This window comes from Diadema antillarum, unplaced genomic scaffold, assembly GCF_040938485.1.
Source record: "Diadema antillarum isolate AM-2024a unplaced genomic scaffold, OU_Dant_1.0 scf00000165, whole genome shotgun sequence".
Lineage (NCBI taxonomy): Eukaryota > Metazoa > Echinodermata > Echinoidea > Diadematoida > Diadematidae > Diadema > Diadema antillarum.
The window spans coordinates 823,985-847,110 of NW_027271054.1; the positions used below are offsets into that span (position 1 = coordinate 823,985).

The 23,126-nt window shown below is 38.1% G+C and overlaps 1 protein-coding gene across 1 annotated transcript; it reads right to left on the reverse strand.

Moving 5' to 3' along the window:
- Nucleotides 1-21,076: 21,076 nt before the first annotated feature.
- LOC139722444 (high-affinity lysophosphatidic acid receptor-like) lies at nt 21,077-22,303 on the reverse strand. Its single transcript, XM_071633738.1, has one exon. It carries the CDS (start codon nt 22,301-22,303, stop codon nt 21,077-21,079), a length of 1,227 nt encoding a protein of 408 aa, XP_071489839.1.
- Nucleotides 22,304-23,126: the final 823 nt, after the last annotated feature.

The window sequence follows — 23,126 nt, forward strand, 5'->3', positions numbered from 1 at the left end:
GACAGTGCGTCTGCACCAATCGGCAAAGACGTACACCAAGTTTGACGAGCTGACAAATAGACCAAGATCGGACGTAATGATATAATTTCGTATCATGAAAACGGATCGATGCCTCTGCAGCTCACGAGTTAGACACTAAGTGAACAAGGCCCATGAGCTCGGCATCAAGGGAAATAGGTCCACGAGATATGCAGTCCACCAGCAAATAAGGCCACTGAGCTTGACACTAAGTAAACAAGGCCTATGAACACGACACCAGGCAAAGAAGGCCCACGAGGTCGGCATTACATCACGGGGCTTAATGTACGCTGTATCGATCTCGTTGGCTTTTTTATTGGCTATTAGTGTCGAGCCTGTGGGCCTTATTTGCCTCTAATCGGTCTCGTGGGCCTTATGTACCTGGCATCAATCTGATGGGCCTTAAGTTTTTGCTTAGTGTCGAGCTCGTGGGCTATATGACTCGTGGGTGCCAACCTGATGGGATGACTCCGTGAAATTGGAAATTGGAACTTTTTTCTTTTCTTAATTCAACGTTCTTGAAATGTATTTTGCAAACAGGAATGTTTCAATACCAAAACATTGCTTGTCATATTAATTTCACTCTAAAATTCCCTGAGTCGGCTCACTAGTTTGTGTTATAGTTATTATGTTCTGCTTCGAGTGTGAGGTAAGGGAAGTTGGAATAGATGACAACAGGAATGTAAGATATGTACATAAATATATGTATGTATATATATATATATATATATATATATATATATATATATATATATATATATATATATATATATATATATATATATATAAATTCATATATATATATATATATATATATATATATATATATACATTCATAACACATGCACACAAATACAGCACAAACACAAACAAACACACACACAACCACGCGCGCACACACATACATTACATTTGACATGTTGGAGCATAAGTAATACATTATGTTTGCGCATGTATAGACTGGGTGTAGAATAAAGGTCGTTTCCTTCTCCATGTCAATGCAAAGAGATACCTGTGCTTTTCTAAGGGCAGCTGTCCCGGCATTCAATCAATGGTGACTAAAGACCCCCCCTCCCTAAAAATAAGGCTTAAAAACAAAACAAAGAAAAATCTATCAAAGCACCTCACAGGCTCAATGCCATGACGACGACTATCCCTTATGCTCCCACGGACTCTGGGCTGCATTCTGCAAATGGCAAGGGCGACCCCAGCGGTCATGAGATGAAATGGAGAATGTAATCCAATCTAAACCATGTGTCTCTGAGCAATTCCAAATATTTGCGGCAGTCTGGTATGCCCATCATTCAAATCCATGTACTCCGTATACACAGCACATACTACCGCTAATAAAGCTAACATGCCGACCTGTGTCGAAGTAATGCATGGCTGTGTGCTATTGATAAAACAAACACCGCAGTACCCTAGACATCTTCGTGCAAGTTAATGGCTGATAAGACTTAATGTAGAGCATTTTGATTCTGTTTCATCCAGTCTGTCGAAAGTTTATCTCTAAGAAGACTGATTCATGTTAAGATGACAGAAGTCCCCCCCCCCCATGATGTACAGCATGTTCAATCTTTCTTCACATGAACATTAGAAAGAATGTTTTCACAGAGAGAGACATACAAACATACATACATACACACACACACACACACACACACACACACATACACACACAAAGCAAGGCAAACAAAAATTCAGTCAATGATTTTTAAGTATGAAGTGTATTTAATTTAGTCTTTATGCACCAGTTTTGCCAAATGTCGTAATCATAACGAGTTGAACAAACTGTTCTGAAGTCGTCAATAAGCTGTTTCGCACGTTTGATTACGTCGAGAAGAATAGATATGGCAGATACAAACTGCCAAATGAAATGTGTGTTATTCCATAATATCAGCGCCCAGGACTTCTTGCAAATATTCGCTCAAGTATAAATGGCTGTTCATTATGGGAGTATCAATTGCAACATCATGGGAGTTGACCAAACATCGCGACATTTATAGGCCATAGCTGGAGAACTGTCAAAGGTTAATGGTAGATTGTTAAATTAACCACTTCGCTACATGCGAAGTACGACAGAAATCAAATTATCGTTAAAGAGGCTGAAATAATTTAAAATGACATGATTTCTCTCATCTTTTTTTTTATCTACTCCATGAGAGGAAGTGATGACGAAATCATCAGAGCAGCGGGACCAAATGGGAAGCAATTCGAAATTGCATTATCAGTTTCATCTGTGTAATAACGCCTCGTTATCTTCTGGTTTGCTCTCTCTGTAGATCGTTGCATTATATTTGATAATAGAGAGAGAGAGAGAGAGGGAGAGATATGGATAGATAAATAGATATATGTGTATGTATTTATGTATGATCTTAAATAATAATGATGATGATGATGATGATGATGATAATGATAAAATAATGATAGTAATAAAAATAATAATAACAACAATAATGATAATAATAAGGTAATGATAATAATAATAATAATAATAATAATAATAATAATAATAATAATAATAATGATAGTAATAATGATAATAATAATAATAATAATAATAATAATAATAAGAAGAAGAAGAAGAAGAAGAAGAATGCTAATAAAACTGGCTACTTGTACAGCCTACAGGTCCTCTTTTCGGTGCTCATGGCGTTTCAACAAATGAAATGAGAGATATACATGTACTAATATACAAACATTACAACAGAGAAGAAAATGGCAAATAACAAACAAACAGATGCCAGATGAAGAACATATTGTTTATTGTTCCGAACATTATAGACTGCATTTATAAGTCTTCAGTGTGAAAAGAACAGATACATTTTAAGTTCGTATTTGAATGTTTCTGTAGATGACAGTTGCCGTAACTGAATAGGTAACTGATTCCACAATTGGTCCCATAAAGGGAGAAAACACGATCACCCAATCCATGTTTTACTCTGGTGTTTGGAGTAACAATGCATCTGATGATGAACGTATGACTTCGTGTCGGATTGTATTTGGGAATAGAGTTAGGTATAGGGGGAAGAATGAATTGAATGATGTACTAATGACAGAATTTAAAAAATAATCCCCTTTTCTACAGGCAGCCAATATAAAGAACGGAGAATACACTATACTAAATTGTTTAGCCAGAGGGAACGCAGTTTTAACAAAGGTCGACGGCCGTGCGTAGGAGCTGGAATTCAGTGAGCGTTGATTATGCATTCGGAGTATGTATTACGGAGCATGCATTGAGTAACATAATTCATGATAATGAATGTGATACCCATGTACATGCAGACATAAACATATACATGACATTACACAAGCATACACATATTATATATATATATATATATATATATATGCCTATATATATATATATATATATATATATATATATATATATATATATATATATATATGTGTGTGTGTGTGTGTGTGTGCATATTATACATGCATGTGATACCATATAAATGGATTTAATACAGAAATCATTAATGGACATTAATTTGGATTCGTCAGGAGTAGATATTAAGTTGTTGGAGTAAAACCCTGACATTATATAACCTATTGTGAAAATGTCGATGCTGCTCTGATGCAAGTGTAATAAATATTGTTTGATATTAGTCCCTTGCCCTTAAAAACAAACAGACACAACAAGTATAATGCACAAAATAATTTCCTCTGAGTGGGCCCCTCTACTACTCTACCATGACTGGGATACGACCCGGAGCCGATGCAAAATTAATATACCGTGCATATACAAGTTCGGAACGTAACGAAGAGCACTCGCTCGTTAATCTCGGAGAAGAATGTGACACTGCCACTGATCACATTATAACACTGGCATGATCCTCGTAATCCGTTTCCACGCGTACGGGAATTTGACGTATTCCAAAAATTCCACGAAGCGCGTCACGGCTCTCGTATTTGTCGAGAGAGCGCCACCTACACACTTCCTGTGCTATCACCACCTAGTCTCAACGCTCCAGACTGCATCCTTGATTTGCTCAATTTTTGACATCATGGACATACCTTGTATAGATGCTCAATGTTCAATGCAATGAACTTTATCCGCACCCGTTTGGAACGAGGGGGGGGGGGGTTCAAGGTGTCAAAGTCATAGTTTTCCCCGCTCAGACGGGAAGAATCAAAAGAAAGAACCTTTGGAAATCTATATGGGTATTGCGATTTTCCCCCAGATGTTTTTTTCTTTTTTTCTTCTTTTTTTGACGACACAAAAACGGGGGGGGGGGGGTGGCCCTGTTCCGCGGCCCATGTGGACTATCCCTACAACATATTCTTATATTGATTTCAAACTGTAAGTCTTACGGCTCCCCCCCCCCCCCCCCCCCGATTTTGGTGTTGATTCCGTTGTTTCCTCAACATCTGCCTTAAAGAAGCTAACATTTTCTTAAATCATAATGACGTCATGAAGTGTAGTAGGCTACATCCTCTCCAGAGGATGACGGCACTGACACTTAAGTAGGGAACGTGGGGGCGGGGGGGGGGGGGGGCTCATATTCAGTGTGGAATGGGTTCATTCATAACTTTTTAATCGATTGCCCGATTTTCCTAAAACTCCCACTGATGTGTTCTACTATATTGCTGCTTTCACTCAATCCACATTTTATATTTGGGTTTTGGTTCCCTTTATAGGTCGACTTGATTCAAAGGCAACAAAGTGTACAATTTATTCTGAGCGATACTTTTATTTCTTCCATTAATACCATAATCCTAATAATCCAATATTTGCGTCGAAATTTAATCTATCATTAATTGTTCATGCATGATTATTATGTACATAAAGATTATGATTGTATAATATGTATGATCAATATGATGTACATGTGTGTTCAAAATTATGTCACATTCTGATTTTGACTCGAAGTCACGGAGCGCCATCATGAGGTTGTTTACCAATCAAATCTTATAACGAGCTACCGGAAGATACTGATTGAGCATATTTGGTGATGACAAAAATACGAGACACATGCATGCTTTGCGTCATTCTTTTCCTTTTTAATCCATACACGTTTTGACTTTGCTGGGGGACATTTCATGAATAGTTTTGATGGGATATTTTCCTGACAAGCTGCTATAAGCTGAGAGCAAATTTGTCCGACCAATATGTCAGACAAAACGCTTAGTGAAATGCCCCCTGGTCATCACGTACCAGCGATGCTTGTGTTTGTAAGCATATTATTAGTATTCCATGTGAAATTTCTAATTCAGTTTACACAGTAAGGTAGTAGTGTGCGTTTAGACATGGTGTCAATCTAATCGAAAAACATGCTACATCATCTCTGTAAACCTATATCATGATTGCGATTCAGTTTAACAACAGTGTCTACAGCAGGGGCCTCGACAGTACTTAGTGTGTATTATGTGTGTGACTCATGCTCATGCGGATGATGCGGGGGTGGGGCAGTGCTCGTAGTTGTTTGAGTCAAGGGTTACTTTTATGATTCCTCTCCCTCCCCAAATATCTCTGGCACAACCTCGAAAATCATGGACTTTCTTGTATTTTTATCGTTCTACCATCTTTTAGCTACCCCTCCCCCGCTTCTGTTGCAATATTGTTGTACATGATATCAAAGAAGTAGAAGAAAAAGAAAAGGGGGGGGGGGGAAGGCGCGAATAACACAAAATGTGTCCGTTATTTTTTACCATCATCAAAATGCCCCTCCCCTTTCTCCTCCTTCAGATTGTTCCTGGATCCTCGGCATCTTCCATTAGCTCGTTAAGCGGAAAGTTTATTGGTAACCAACCCCGCTTTGGCGTGCCTTGTCGCCAAGCCGAACTCGTCGCTGCGAAAGACTCTCCATATTGACTGGGCTTGATCAGGGGGAGCGTCCTGTATGCCTCCGTCCATAATTGCGAAGCATGGCCCTGGCTCACAGTCGCAGCGGCTGCATTCCACGGCCTTTCCGCGGCATTCTTGGCGCGACATTGTGGTGAGCTGTCCTCCCCCGAGGGTGGCGGGTTGCTGCATGTTCCAGATTCCGTACCTTCCAGAATATACTCCGAGAAACCTCCCCGTATGGCGGACGGATAATGGGCAGCGCATGGTCTAGACTATAGCTTGCAACCTTTCTGCACAATCTCACGTGGACACAAGAGGCGTAGTCATGAGAAATGGATTTTAATCTCAAGTCTTAATCACAATCATAACAACCTTTAAAAATCAAAATATCATTTCCATACCACACACACTCCGTACAGGCAAAGGCTTCTTATTGCAGTGGCGGATCCAGAGGGGGCGCACCGAGTGCGCGCCCCCTCTTTATTTTTTGTTAAAACAAAAGAAATAAAAAGAAAAAATGGGGGGGGGGCATGTGCGCCAGGTTTAATTTTGTAAAGGCGCCTCGCCTTACGGAATTTCAAATATACAGTCGTATGTGTGACAAACGCAACCAAATTGACAATATTGAGCGCACAAAATCTGATCCGGTATGGTTTGGTTTCACAGACACTGTATGTTAGTCTGCTTTGTTTTGTTATATTCATAGTTGGGTTTTGTCACGTAGTGCAGGTGCATTAGCGGAGCCCTTCCTTGACAACTGGTGCTACATCTGTTTGTGTGTTTTATTTCATGAATGTCTCTCTAAACGATTACGAACACCAAAGAAAACACGCCAGCAGCGTTCAGAGGGTGTACAACCTTTGGGTAAACCCATAACGCCTTCCAGATCGCTCCGGGTACGGCTGCTTCAAGGGAAAACATAATACGTATATACTTACACAGACATGACTTGTCATATTTCACTTGTAATAACCACTTCCTTACGCCACTCTTCCTCAACACGCTTTCAGGAAAAGACCACTAGTTGGCGCTAAGCATGTAGGCCTATTAGTGTGGCTCTGAGCACATTAGGTCTCGCTGACTCTCACACCTGTAATAATGATATTAAAGCTTCATTGTTTTGCGTGTTTCAAATCTATTATGTGGACTAACTTGTTTTACTTGAGTCCTGCAATTTACTTTTTTACGTTTGCTTTCTCGAACTCATCTTATATGTGCTTATAGCAGGGCCGGCGGAGCGTTTTTAATAGTGTGTGTGTGTGTGTGTGGAGGGGGGGGGGGGAGGTGGGGGGACACTTCCGGGTTTCATGAACTAACTAGCAAAAAGAAAAAAAAAAGGTCTTCAGCTCATCTTTCTCCTTACACTTCCGGGTTTCTTCAGCTGACAAGCAAAAAAAAAAAAAAAAGTCTTCAGCTCAAAAAGTAACATAACCTTACCGCGCTCACACTTCAAGATCTCTATTTATTTCTTTTTAGTGCCACTTGCGTACTTCCGGGTTAAAAAAAAGTGGAGGGGGGGGGCCCAAAGTGATGACACCGTAAGTATTCCTTCGTATGGTGCACAAAAAGTGGGGGGCGAGCCCCCCTGCCCCCCCCCCCCCGGTTCCGCCGGCCATGTATAGAAAGGATTATGGTTTACTACTCATCATTTTCATGTATAAATCTGAGCCGAAACCAATGCAGTACTCCCGGGAAGTATTGTACCCCCAAACAGTACTAAATCTGAAAGAAAACGTTTCCAGCCTCCAAATTTATACTGAAGAGTATTTTGGAGAAGGAATCGCGTCTTAATCAACCACATCCAGTTTGTCTTTAACAGGCTTGTAGCGCCTGTGAATTTCTTTTTTTATGAAAACATTTCCAGATTATTTCAGAATCTGTAGTTTAAAAAAAAAGGTCATGGGTCTTAGGATGTTCCACTTTATTTGCGGGTGTTGGACCTACACAACGACCATGTTCTTTTTCATCAAGCCGAGAGGAGTTCCAGTCGCATAGCAATAACAGGTCATACCACTGATCCGAGCGTTGGCCATTGTGCCGAGTATAGAAAATGAGGGCGCCCTGATTAAGTCATATAGGCGCAGCATTGTGGACAGGAGAGCGGTATAGAGAGGTAATTATTGTATATGTGAAAAGGGTACTGTTTGTATAAATGGAAGTACGAATACGAAACAGAATACCGCCAAGTTCTTGAAGTCAGGTCATCATCAATGATAGAGAGAGAGAGAGAGAGAGAGAAAAAAAAGAATCTTTTCGATGACAGTGCACTTGTTACATGACAAACATTACTTTTTAAGGATATTAACCAATCAAAATTATCACAAATACATGTAATTTATTTTCTCAGACTTATAGTCTCTTGACCTATTGACCTTGACCCCTTGGTCACGCAGCCCCCTTCACACACACACAAACACACACACATTTTTTTTTGGTTTTTCAATGATATTTTATTGATTTCATTCAAATCAATCATAAATCAACCCATTCTGGGTGTAACATGAACATAAAAACGGTACAAATGCCATTCAAAAGACAAATCCATTACCAACTTATACTGTCAATCATCTCCCTTCAACATAACAACTCGATTATAAATCAATCCTACTGACCATTTCTTCACGAGAAAGTATTGACACGTACATATATATATATATATATATATATATATATATATATATATATATATATATATATATCTTTGGCTATGGTATACTAATACTGCCAATCATCTCTCTTCAACATAACAACTCGATTATAAATCGAGTATATAAGGGTATATAATTTATATACAAGGGTATTACATAAAAAAAGCAACAAAAATACGTTATACAAAACTAGAATGAAATCAATCATTCACACACACACACACACACACACACACACACATACGCGTCTTTGGTGGAAACCAAGGATCTGTTTTACCCAGAAGAATTTTACCACATAACTGAGGACCTGTGTGTAAGTAGGATTCTTGTCAACAGAGGACTCATTCGTATTTATTATTACCATCCAACCGAGGACTTTAATCGAGGACCTACAAACATGTACCCCTACAGCAGGCCGTTTGAAATGGTCTGTGAAGCGAGAACTTCCTCGGTTTTCTATGTGTCCTCAGTTTAAATGTAAAGTTCGTGTCTGTGTCCTCGTTTTTCACCATGGGTAAGTGCACACACACACACACACATTCTGCTACCCCTGTGTCTACCAGCAAGAACCGCATAGAAAGGGGAACGAGAAAGACAGAAAGAAACTCATAGTCCATGGGCCAAGACCCGAAAAATGGGTTATTGGTACCACCTGACGTGGCAAAACCTTTTTGGTGTCCTTTTGTTTGTCGGGCATAGATATGCTTATCAAACTATGATAGCATTTCCAAATGAGTAGCTTAGTCATAATAAATGATTTTTTAACCAATTTGGTCTCGTTTTTATATCCCTATACTTCTGAATCGAAGCTAACCGCTGTACAAAGAAGAGCACTGTCTTCCGTATGTCTACAGGTGTTCTGTTGTAAACGCGGTGCGCTTAGTCTTTATTCAAGGCAGCAAAGGGAATATCCAAAGGGTTATGATGTCCACAGCTGTCACGCGGTGCGCTTAGTCTTTATCTAGACCAATGTACCGTTTTCATATCTAAAGTTCCTCATAAAAAGGATTATCTATACTGTTTTTATACTACCCTCTCAACAAATACATCAGTTTTAAACAAAAGTCACTCTGTTCATTTACAATATTATTCATTATAATGTATTGTAGTGTACCGGTACACTGTTTTTGCATCATGTTTTATTGTTGGATGGAAATAAAGCGACATTGGCGTGGTGTTAGCGTTTAAACCGTAGTGTTTTCACCGGAAAATAATAAATAATTGAAAAATACGGTAAAATTCACGAGGAATTGTTATTGTTTTTAGATAAAAGGATATACACTGTATCATAAGCTTTGGATATTCCCTTCGCCGTCTTGAATAAAGACTAAGCGCTGTGGACATCATAACCTCGGATATTCCCTTCGCTGCCTTGAATAAAGAATAAGCGCACCGCGTTTACAACAGAACACCTGTGGACATACGGAAGACAGTGCTCTTCTTTGTATAGCGGTTAGTTTCGATTCAGAAGTATAGGGATATAACAACGAAACCAAATTGGTTAAAAATTCATTTACTATGACTAAGCTACTCATTTGGAAATGCTATCATAGCTTGATAAGCGTATCTATGCCCGACATACAAAGTGACACCAAAAAGGTTTTGCCACCTCAGGTGGTACCAATATCTGGCCTGGCCCATGGACTATCAATGGTTGTTCCATTGGTGTCATGTGCACCATCACACACAAACGAGTAACACTTTGATTATTAAAAAACACAATCAATCTTAGAAACAATCTACCTGTAGACGTTTGAGAATCCACATATACATTAGATTGATAATGTTAGTTCTCAGAACTTGTCACAACACCATGAAGCATTAACTCGTTTTCAGCTAGCAGTGGTACAATATACATATATGTGTTTATGTGTGTTCCTGTCTTCATCCAATTGTGGGATTTCTGTATCAATTCTCAATTTCCCTAGACAATTTTTAATTTTCCTAGGCAAATCTCAAATTGAATGTACATTGTGTATCATATAGTACATATACATCTATAGGGCTAAAAAAAAAAAAATCTACAAAGCTCAACGTTAGTGGTGGCCCAATGGCTAGGGGCAAGTCGGGCCTCCAAACTCATCTTTTAGTGGCATTCAAAATGGATTGTTAATTTGCTCTAAACTTTGGGCCACTACATACATATACATTGTATCTTTTTCAGGAAACCATAATTTTAGATTAAAAGGTTTTCATAGTGGACAAATAAAGTTAGTGTCTAGGCCTAAATGCACACACGCACACACACACACACACACACACACACACACACACACACACACACACACACACACACATATATATATATATATATATATATATATTATGTATATATAATTATGTCCGACTGTGCTCAATTATATACACTCAGCAAGAAAAGAGAGAGAAAGTAAACACTTTTTCAAGTTTATCTTTCTCATAGACTATCTGGCTAAAAATGGTGTTTTATATACCATGTTAAAGGTAATTTAATTAGCTATCAACCCAGTAGGTCAATGAAAATGTTAACTTAACGCATGAGTGAACACATTCGTTTTTCTCTTCCAAGACACAAAAGTAAAAATTGCAAAATGGACAAGTTGTTATTCAAACGTATTTGTTCTTCCATATGATAATGAGAACAAAAGACAAATTCAACACAATAGAAATGCAAATTAATTTGCAAAAATCAACCTATGATCTCAATAATGTCTCTGTAACCTTCCAAAGATAAAGAAAGGCAAAAATAATGGAGGAAAATGAAGAATCTTCTGTCAAATCCGCAGTCAAAAGACACAAGAGAAAAATTATGGTAACAAAGAAAGTTAAATTTGAAACGTTATTTCAAATTAAGAAAATTTTAGATAATATTAGTTTTTTTGAATTTGTCTCGTGCATTCTTCAATTCCTTAATTAAAAGGTAAAATGAAGAAATTCTGCCGATTTTATCACCTTTACGGCTTACTCCCTATGTCATTTAAAGTTCGAATTGATGGAAAATGCTTATGTTCCACCTTCAGTTTCCCTACTATGTTTCTGTTTTTAATATAAAGGGAAACAAGGGAATAGAAACTTATTTCTGCTGTTTCATTGAAGTCTCTCACTGCGTTAAATTGGTCTTTTGTTATCATTTGCTATCTTGGAGGGCATTTGCAAATGAATCTCAATATGTCCAATTCTGCAATTTTTACTTTTCTGCCTTGGAGGACAAAAACGAATGTGTTTACTCATGCGTAAAATTTCCCTTTGTATACACCTACCAGGTTGATATCCAATTAAATAATCTTTGATATGGTATAGGACACATTGATTTTTATCAAAATCTTCTATGAAAAATATTAACTGGAAAAAGTGTTTACTTTCTTTTTTTTTTTGCTGAGTGCATATAGGAGCTCATGTAGTACATGTAATGATGGCGAGGCTTCGGCCGAAACAGACTGTCCAGCCAAGTCACTAGTAAAGCAACGCCTTCCATCCTACTATATATTGTACTATACAGTGAAAGAAATTAGATTTGAGGTAGACATTGCTCTCGATCTTGTTCTCTCTTTTAATCAATCGAGCTTTCAGCCTGTCATCAGAATCTACCAACAGAACAATAATATTATCAAGTCTAATTTCTTTCACTGTATGCTACCCACAATGAGGCACCGCGTACGTTTGGGAAGGGAACTATATCTCGCACTTATATATATATATATATATATATATATATATATATATAACGAAGAATAAACCGGTAATGCAATATTTCGCCAATATAGAGTTTATTGAGCAACTCAATAAACAATAATATAGAGTTTAACAATAATATAGAGTTTATTGAGCAACTCAATAATTGAGTTGCTCAATAAACTCTATATTGGCGAAATATTGCATTACCAGTTTATTCTTCGTTAAATTGGAGCCAATACGTGAATTCGCAACATATATATCGTCGCTAGGGTGACAAGACCTTGTTTCTGAAATTTTGGCGAAAATGACTTTTTCTTTTTGATAAATGGACAAATAATGGGTTAAGTGATGTCCTGGCCAAATCCCAACTGTCTTACAGCAACGATATATATATATATATATATATATATATATATATATATATATATATATATATATAAGATGACAAAGTAGGGTAGTAATGCATTTCAGTCCAACAATGCTATTTATTCAGACCAAATTTTCGACGAATACATACGTCTTCCTCAGGGTTGACAATAACAATGATATTGTCATTGTCGACCCTGAGGAAGACGTATGTATTGGTCTGAATAAATAGCACTGTTGGACATATAATATATATATATATATACACATATACATATATGTGTGTGTGGTTTTTGTGTGTGTGTGTGTAGTGACAGAGGACATAGAAAACCATGCAGAACCTTTACAATGTTTTTGTGTTTGATTTCACGTCTTAATGCACCAATCAGCATTTGCCTTCTACGTCTCAAGTAATATTTTTGACTACGCAAACAGGACAAAAGAAAAGAAAATAAGATATAGATTCTACCAGAACACTCATATTTGTTTCTTTACTTCAAAAGACATTTATTCATAATCTTTCCAGATGAATACATGGCATTCACAACATCAATAAAATTTGCAAGGTGACATATCAATTGTACCTAACAGCGAACTTGGACAATTTGATGGCTCCAGTTTCTCCATAGAAACATTAATTTTGTGGAAAAATACCTTCCAAAACCAATAAATATTTGCATACATGTATATATATCTGATTATATCCGACTGCCTCTACAAAACACATATTGTACTGATTACTATTTTTCACAATAATAACAAATGCTGACTAAAGAACATTATTCTCCATAGAGACACAGGAAAATACTGTGAACATTATACAATACACTAACACATGTAGTTAACTTTTATTTTAAAAAATAACACAAACAAACAAGTTAAAAAACTCTGGTTCAATAATTGCAGTTATCAGAGTTGGCACACAATTACATGTTACGTCAGAAGTAGAAAGGCTTTAATGATGGCTGGCATGGTCCTGTGCAGCCAGTTCCTTCTGCTTCTCAACTGGCATCTGTAGAAGCAGAATCACTCGTGATTGAGATCGTCCCTTTTCTCTATGCATTACATTTTTCTCTATCTACAATGTGGTGGTTTCAATGTGCCCGTTCTGTTCTCGAAACAGTGGGTATGCTTATTTGTTGTACCCTTGCACTGTCACTACAGGGGCTACGGAACTGGGGAGCTGCAACCCCCCCACCACAAACACATTTTGGCTTGTCAAAAACAAAACAAAACAAAAAATCACAAGACCCATGAATTTTAATTTCCAAAGATTCTTGACACCCTCCCCGGTCCCACAGCCCCCCCCCCAACACACTGAAAAATGTTCCGCAGCCCCTGAACTACACAGTTCCCTCTTGGCACAGTACCCAAGGACACACAAAACTTGACAAAAAACTTGGCACAAAATAAAGTTGTGTTGGCTTCGCCAAATCATCGTTAAGATCGTTTACATCCCTTGTAAATCTGCAGTTTTTCAGCATTTTTACGTTTTATTTCTAATGTGTCCAAAACTAAAAATAAGCTCCAATAGGGCCTATATCTCTGCGAATTCCTACGAACAGCTAATGAATACATAGAACGTCAAACATGTCACAAACTACTTTAGTATCAGCAACAGATAAGAATGTATCTTAAAATTTTTCAATTTGTTGGGCAGTCATTGGCTTGATAAGCTCTTGTGCAACAGGGCCGTTATCCTCTCCTACTTCAAATCAAATTTGTGCAGTCATACCTTGGAGGATTCACACAATCCTTCATAAGTAGATTCCTTTCATATGCATATTCATGAGATCTATGAGTACTGCATCAATTGGCTAATGATGACATCATCAGCTACTAGTGGGTGTGTCCACAATTAGCAGGTGCTGTGTGTATCCTTCCATTGGTCCACAGTTGGAGGCAATAACAAATGCACTGACACAAACATACCATAAACATTGCACATTCATCAGCAACACAAATATAAAATAAGCTGGCAACTTTTGACGACAAAAATAAAGATTTACAAGTTGTAATCCTCACAGAGGTAGAGCCATCAGCCAAAATTCGGTCATGTTCATAGTCATTTAAGCCTGAATAGAATAGCTTTCATACCTCAAAAACTTTTAAAAACGTTTGTGTAGAATTTACACCCACGTGTACCAAGGAATTACCTTGGCTACTTATTACACTCTTTCTGTCGACTCTTGACCGGCAACGTTTTGACGAAATTACTGCTTAAATTCTTCTTTTTTTTTCCCCACAGCACACATCATTGTATTGCAGTTTGTCCCAATGGATAGTTTGAGGTCTTCAAAAAGGAGAGAAAAAAAAAGCATGTTATCTCTATAGTTCAGAAGAAGCAAAATGCAAAATAGAAAGCTCAATATCATATAATTACACATCTCTGTGGTATCTCTTAAAAAATACAAACATCTGCCCATGAAAACAAAGTTCACTAAACTTGGCCCAGTGCAAGAACATTCTTTTTTTTAGCAGGGTTTCCATAGTTACAATAACTGATTACACTTCATCTGCAGGTGTCATTTGGCATAACCAGGCAAAATGTCATGATAGAAATTTCAACAAAATCTCCTCGATTTGACAAAAACATCTGACCAATTACAATTCGCAATTTTCACACTGACCCTTTTAGTCTGAAACTAACACATGACAATGTATTTATTCATCTATTTACTGTATTTAAGCTGTTATTTTTGCATACAGATATTTTCGCGAATGAGGAGGTCAAGGACATTTTGTGAGATGTTATTTTTGCGATTTTGATACCTCCGCTATCATAAGTGCACTAATCCTGTCAGTCTGACATATTTTCATTTGTGGTTAAATTCGAGGTCCAACAGTGATTCGCAAAAATTAAACCCTCGCAAAAATAACAGCTAATACAGTGTTCACTTTTTTTGGGGGGGGGGGAGAGGGGGAGGTAAGTTTTTGCAAATCAAGTGTGACAAATCAAATATGATGTTAAATTGAGAGCTTGGAGTCAGGAGAATGCAAAGACAACTGAATCTAGAAAATCAATGTTTGGTGACTTTATCATACATTCATTGAGAAAAGGTTGGTGTATGACATGCAATAGCACATCATAATGCAACACTCACTAAATTTAATGCTATATACTTTCTTTATATTTTCAGGGTGGCTGCAAGCTCTGTAGTCTGCTTATAATGACTTGATCTATATATTTGTATATATGTATATATATATATATATATATATATATATATATATATATATATATATATATATATATATAAACCCACCCCAGCTGTTATACATTTGTATCCCAACCTTGGCATATTCATGGCTAGCACTGAGGAGGCTATAGTCATCATTACAGAAAAATCCAAGGATACTATAAATGGGCTGCGCTACTTTTATCTGAACTCACACCGCAGAGACAGCGGGTGGTGTAAGAGGTATTAGTAGACACATATCATCCTGATTGCTGATATTAAATGCCATCCAAATATGAATATTACAATATCACAATGAGGTCTCTAATGAGAGGAAGAAGCCTAAAATAGAGACTGGGTTCTGTGAAAAGCGATGGATTCGGCAGGAGGTTTTAGATGGACTTGTGAAGATGGGGACATGATCAAAAAGAGTGTTACAATCTGTGGAGGCACCATGCATAATATGGCTCTAAAATATTTTTTCACCTTTAAAGGGTGTGTACAGTTCTGATTGAGGTGAGGATTTAGCTTTTAATGTTTTACAAGATATTCAGAAACCACTCTATGAGATGTCAAAGAGCCTGCAATTCCATGGGGTATCAAAATTTTATTTGATGAAAATCAGTTTTGAAATGGCTGAGATATCCAAAAACAAGGTGAAACAAAGAGATCCTAATAAAGTTGTGGCATGTTGCCTTTTATTATTATCACTTTTTTGGATATCTCAGCCATTTGAAATCCAATTTTCATCAAATAAACGTTGAACCCTTCTTAAAATTACATGCTCTTTCATATTTCATAAGAGGTTTCTCATTATCTCACTTAGGAATGTGCAAAACATGAATCCCCACCTCAACCAGTACTGTACAGTCCCTTTAATCTACAATAAAATCTACTGATAAATATACCCTGTCACTATGAATGATAATCTGTAAAAGTCATGGAACATATGATTTTTCAATACTTCTCTCTTTTTTTCCCCCAGGATTCTCCAGACTCCATACTTTAAATTAATGTATCAATTGCCCCAATTATACATAAAAGAATTAGTAAATAAATAATAGAATCTACCACAATCATGGTCAGATAGCTCTGGCCATCAAGATAGACACAGTTTAGAGATTACCAGCTTTTGAATTCAGATGCAGTCAAGCACAGCAGAGCTTAAGTACATTTCAAAGTTAAATGTGCTATGAAAACCCAATTTCAAATTATTCCTTGGCTTTGAAAACCTAATTTCAAAATGTTTCTAGGCTTTGAAATTCAGATGAGATGTATTTAACACTGAACTTGATTTTTCTGAACAGACACCAAAATTCTCTACTTCATATTTTACTTCACTTTCTACTTCATTTTCTAAAACTGTATCAGGGTATTATGACAATGGGTCATAATTACTGCATAAAAAAATCAAGATGAATTGAATAGCACACAAATTCTGTGACCTTTGTTAACAGCCTAAATGATAATTTGGTTAGTTCATCACAAACACTGCAGAAAACAGTCTCTCTGTCCATAGCAATGTTCATAAATATTTCCCCCTCTCCCTTATACTGTTTACTTTTGTATGGCTTCATAACAAAGAGTGGGTGTGTCCATGGGGTATGGAATGAAGCCATAGTTTGTGTTTTCATAAAAACACTGCACATCATCTCAACTGCTATGAATGAACTAATTTGAAAAAATGGGATTCCACAGCATGCATATCACAATAGCATTGTGAGTTTAACCACAACTAGACCCTGTTTTATAAAGAGTTATAATTGATTATATAGTTCATTTCTGAGGAAAGTCTATGGCAGCCTGTGTGGCAAGGAAATTTATAATCGATTATATCATTTTGATTAAACAGGGCCCTGGTGTAAGCATTTACTGTGTATATGTAGGGCACATGAAGCAACAAAAAAATAAAAAAAATAAAAATAGTGCGAACACGTCCAATGACAAAATGGAACTACATGGTCAACTCTACGTACAGACAACACCAAAACAAACTCTAACACCATTAATAAGGTACACATCTGAAGATGACTGTATGAAAGTGACCAGGTAGGAGGCAATTATCTATAATAGACACTACTGTATAGGCTGTTATTTTCACGTACAGATATTTTCACGAATGAGGTCACAGACATTTTCACGAAATGTTTTCGTGAATTGATTACGACGCTATCATAAGTGCACTGTTAACATAGCGCATGGCGACATTTTTGCATGTTGTTAAATTTGGGATCCATCTGTGATTCACGAAATTTGCAAAAATTAAACCTTGCAAAAATAACAGCTTATACAGTTAACACTTGTCAACATTCTCGGCTATTTGGGCTTGCCTCTCATTTTATCATATACAGTCATAAAAAACCTCATAATAAGAGTAATTGTGTAATGATATCTGACTACCAGAATAAATGACCATGGATATTCCAAAATGAAGTTAAAGCTACAGCAGTTTTAGGAACATACTCCTCTGGCACCTTCAGGGTAGTGACATAAAAACAAGAATGCAGGTTTTTATTAAAAGAGGAATTCAAAGTTTATTTGATGAAAATCAGCTTTGGAATGGCTGAGATCAATCCAAAAACAAAGCAGAACAAAGCGATCGTAACAAAAGTTGGGTCCTACCTTTTAATAGGGTCGCTGTTTTGGTTATCTCATCCATTTCATAACCAATTTTCATCAAATAATGGTTGAATTCCTCTTGCAATTACATGCTCTTTCACAATTCATAAGAAGTTTCTCATTATCTCAACGACAAAAAAAGTTAGAAACCTGAAGTTTGCATCCCAACTAAAACTATACTATCCCTTTAAAGTTCATCTTCACATGTTACTACCGCTATATCAAATAACACTTGAACGTTACACATAACCAGTAATTTCATTTCCTTGGTGCATTTCAACCCCACCACATAAATGCAGTGCAGCACATTGTCTCTTCAAAAACGCATCTCTTTTCATATTCATGGTGTACGAATATATACCATTATGATGAACTAATGGTAAAGTCAGACAGATCTAGCTTATTTAATGAATCAATGTGTATGTTTTCTACAGAGATTTATTTGTGCCATGCAGAAACAATAAATAAAATGAAATGAAAAAAGAAAAGAAATTTGGAATGCAGTTTTTGGACAAGAGAGGATTGATATCAATTCAGGAATGCAGAAGAAGATGATGACATATGAAGTGAAATGATGCACATTCGAATTGGTCCCACAGATAACATGTAAAATTGGTCAAAGGTGTACGTAATCTTATGTAGCACTTCATATTTTGCAGCAAAACATACACATTGTAACACAGAACAAACAGTGACTGAACCGAGCTTATCACACAGAAAAGATGTAACACTCATGGCATAAAACAAAAAATTACACAACAAAGGCATTTTTTCCACCTTAAACAAAAGGGCATTATTTTGACAGTGAGTGAATAATCTGTTCCCAAAGCTAAAACTGAAAGACAGCAATTTTCAGAAAATATCATCAAACTCAGAGATATGGCATGATGTACATTGTAGCCTCAGAAGCCCAATCACGATATTGTGCCATATATTCAGTCAGAAAGAATTTGATACCATCATTTGTTTTTTTTTTCTTTGTTACTCTTCTTCTATCAATTGGATTTCAAATGCTTTTACATTTTCCTCTCATATTAGGGATGGAGATGAGGGGGGGGGAGGGAAGGGACAGGGGGAGGGAGGGGAGAAGGAGAAATATCAATATATACAGAGAGAAATGTAATACAATCATTTGGTCTTTGTTCTTTTTTTTTTTGCCTCTCAGTTTGGGGGAAGGGCAGGGGAGGAAAAGGGGGAGTGGTTGAGGGGGAGGGATGGGGAGCATGGACTTTAGGGTAGTGACACTTCATACACTGATTACAACAAGTACAGTACTTTTCCAGCTGCATCAACTGGCACGGTAGATGGCAAGTGAATGAGAGAGGTAAGTAGGCCCCTACACATTTTATCACATATATATTTGAATACATACAGATTTATACGTACAGAGTACATATTGTACGTTCTACCACAAGAAGAATACAATCATATTAATGCACGCACTGAAAAATAGTGGGTAAACAATCTGGAGGAGCAAATAATGGAGTTCATCTATGCTATCCTACACAATGGCCACCATAGAACATTCATGTAAAGGTAAATCATTCCTCCCCTTTAAAAAGACTGGGGGGGGGGGGGGAGTGGAATGAAAATGAAATAGAAAAGTAAGACAAAAAAGTTGAATCCTGCACAATTTTGCAATCATTTTTTTTTTTTTTTTTTTTTTTGGGGGGGGGGGGAGACTCACTTCTTATTAATGCTATCAATCCTACTAGCTCCAGTCCACTGCTCCTGTAACCATGGCTCCTGTCTTATTTTCTCCAAGGACTAGGATAGGACTGTGATAGGGTTTTAGGATTAGTTTGATGTGAGGATTAGGATTAGGGTTAGGGTTATGTTTGTGGGTAGAATTTATGTTTGGCGTAATATATTTCATGGGAGCAATTGTCGCAGGAACAAATGTCATGGAATCTCCAGCCCACCCTTTAATAAAGTCACAATCTGACTCCATCCAATAGGTACTCACTGAATTCTACAATGGGAGAGGGAGGGAAGGGGTGCTACTTGTAACTCTCAGTACACCACATTGATGAGGTTTGAACAGGGAACCTTATGATTTACATGTACATGACTGTTAGTTGCAGAACCACAGCAGTACTTCACAAAATACACTCAATATTGGTGTTCTGAACATTTAAACACTTTGCACACAGCGTAAGGAATTCTGTCAGCATGAAATAGTATGCAGTTAGTGTATAAAGGTGTTAACACAGCAGCTTGGGTGTGCACTTGTACACTGTTACAATAGAATCTGGAAGTGAACACTGTACATACAATTGTACATGCAATGTAGCTTGTGCCCCTTGTTCAAAGGTACCACACAGGATTTGATATGACCCAATAATTAGAACTTAATTCAATTGCATACTTGTTTTCCTCTTTGAACCAACTTAATAGCTTTAGAATGGAGTCTTCGTATTCCAGATTTTTATACATGTATATGTACTAGTACTAATCTATACCAAATGACCCTTGCCAATTTGCAAGACATAATGAGGTTAGAAAACATTAACTTGATTGGCACGCATTTATATAAGTGAGAAGGGTTGAAAATATTTCTTGTCTATGAGTTGCTACTAAATTTGAGCACACTGCACACGGGTACACTTCTACAAAACCAACAGTTGCATTCTGACTTCGATTAAAGCACATCTACACAAATTATATCATTGACAGACATCACAATATTCAGCTTAAAAACTAGACTACCTACTTTGGTATTGGATTTAGATCATTGTGCCTCGTGGAACATTAATACTTAACACGTACACAAGTACACTTCCAGTCACTGCTTTCGGTCAAACAGACGACTGTTGATTACACTCGTACATTGCACTTGGCCGTATTCGGCGCCTGGTCCGGCCAGGTAAATGCGGCAAGAGTTTGAACGTCTTCGGTGCGAGCTCACGGCATGCCTCGCGAAACTTTTTGATGCGCCAGCAGTATATAATAGGATTGAATGCAGAGTTCAGGTATGTCAGCCAGAGGATAATCGTGTGCATGACAACAGTTCCCTTGCTCTCAGAAAAGTGGTACACAAGTCCACTGATGGCATAGGGCGCCCAGCATATGACGAACACAATAAATAACAACAGTATAGTGGTGAAGGCTCGCGTCTTAAAACTCATGTCCACATTGACACGTGAGGGTCTATGAAGTCCAGCGAGCCCCAGCTTCGTGGCCTGGCTAATGCTCAGCGACTCTGGGTGATTCTGAATCCGCAGCGAGTTCCGCCTGACGGTGTTGAGGATGAAGAAGTATGAGAAGAGCATGGCGGTAAATGGAATGAAGAACACCGCGAGCATGAGGAATATGTAGTACACCTTATCGGCCGGTCCGTCAGTTTCAATCCAGCACTGTGGAGGTCCAGGACCTTTTGGATAGGCGAACTGCCCCCACCCGACAATAGGCGGAAAGGCTACCAGAAAGCTGCACAACCAGGAAAGGAGGATTAGAACCTTTGCCCGATTGGGGTTCAGTTTGTCCTTGCGGTGGACGATGATAAAGTAGCGGTCCACAGATATAGTGGCAAGAATTAGCGTGGACTCGATGACAAAGAAAAAGTACAGCAGGGCCGTGATCTTACACATGACGTTCTCGAATATCCATTCGCCATTAATCAGCGAGATGAAAGTGAAGGGCATGCATGTGACGGCGACCATGATGTCCGCGAAGGCCAGGTTTGCCAGGAGCAGGTTGATGGCAGATCTCATGGCCGGCTTCTGGTAGACGATTAGGCACACGATGCTGTTACCCAGCACTGCAAAGAAGATCATGGCAACCATCAGAATGCCCAGCGGCACCACTGCCCCCAGTCCCATAGGGGGATGGTCTGAGGGTGATGTCTGATTGGACACATTGCTAACAGACGTCCCTGACTCCTCCGCTGCTTCAAATGTGCCCCTCGTCATCAGCGATATGGCAAACGTGGTTGAAAGTGTGCTCATTTCCATGGCATGCAGCGGCACTGGTAATCTTCCGACAGGGCTCTCACCAGGGAATAGGCTGTCACAAATCTGGCTCATTCCTTTGCAATCACTGGACGCAGCAGCAAGAACTTCATGGCTTTACACCAATACGTCTGGCAAAGCACTGAAGTGTAAGGCTCTACCCTGGTGCACATCACTTATCTTGAGTTGCATGGGACTTGCAGCATTATCACTCGAGTTGTAATCAGCGTCAATACATGGTGACACATTGTACAATCGTACACTCCAGCATCAGAGATGTCATATAATGCAGAGGATCCTTCTCGGTGCTACTGGTGATGTAAGAGTGGGCATCTCCCTTGATTTGTTTGAAAACTACGATGAAAACTAGACGACTTTCTCAGCAGACATCTTGACCATGTGTGGGCAAGGTAGGATGCGCACAGTCCAGTGTCTGCATCCAGTAAAAACCCCTTATGAACACTTCCACACTTCTCTGCGACAGATTGACAAAGATAACGAGATCATGGCACGGCCCATCATGACTGAAGTGCTCTTCACTTGCATAACGCACAGTGCTCATGGGCCTGTCCACAGACTGCAGCCATCTTTCACACATGTATTGTACATGCACCTTCTTGCACAACCTCCTCAGCGCTTTGTGTGTTGTTGTTACAAACCTATGCTGTTATCTGTGCTAGATATCTCGCTGAAAATATCACTGCAGAGTATGCCAGTACTGACACAATCAATACTGTACAAACGCTGAGTTGACAAGTCATGTCTTTGCTCATATTTAGCTCTAAATTCTGGCATACATTTGGACTGCCCCTAAATCAATACTGCCTCAGCTAACCTAAATGGCTGACCCAGGTGCTTGGCACAAGAAGGCATTTGTGAATTACATAAACCAATTCTA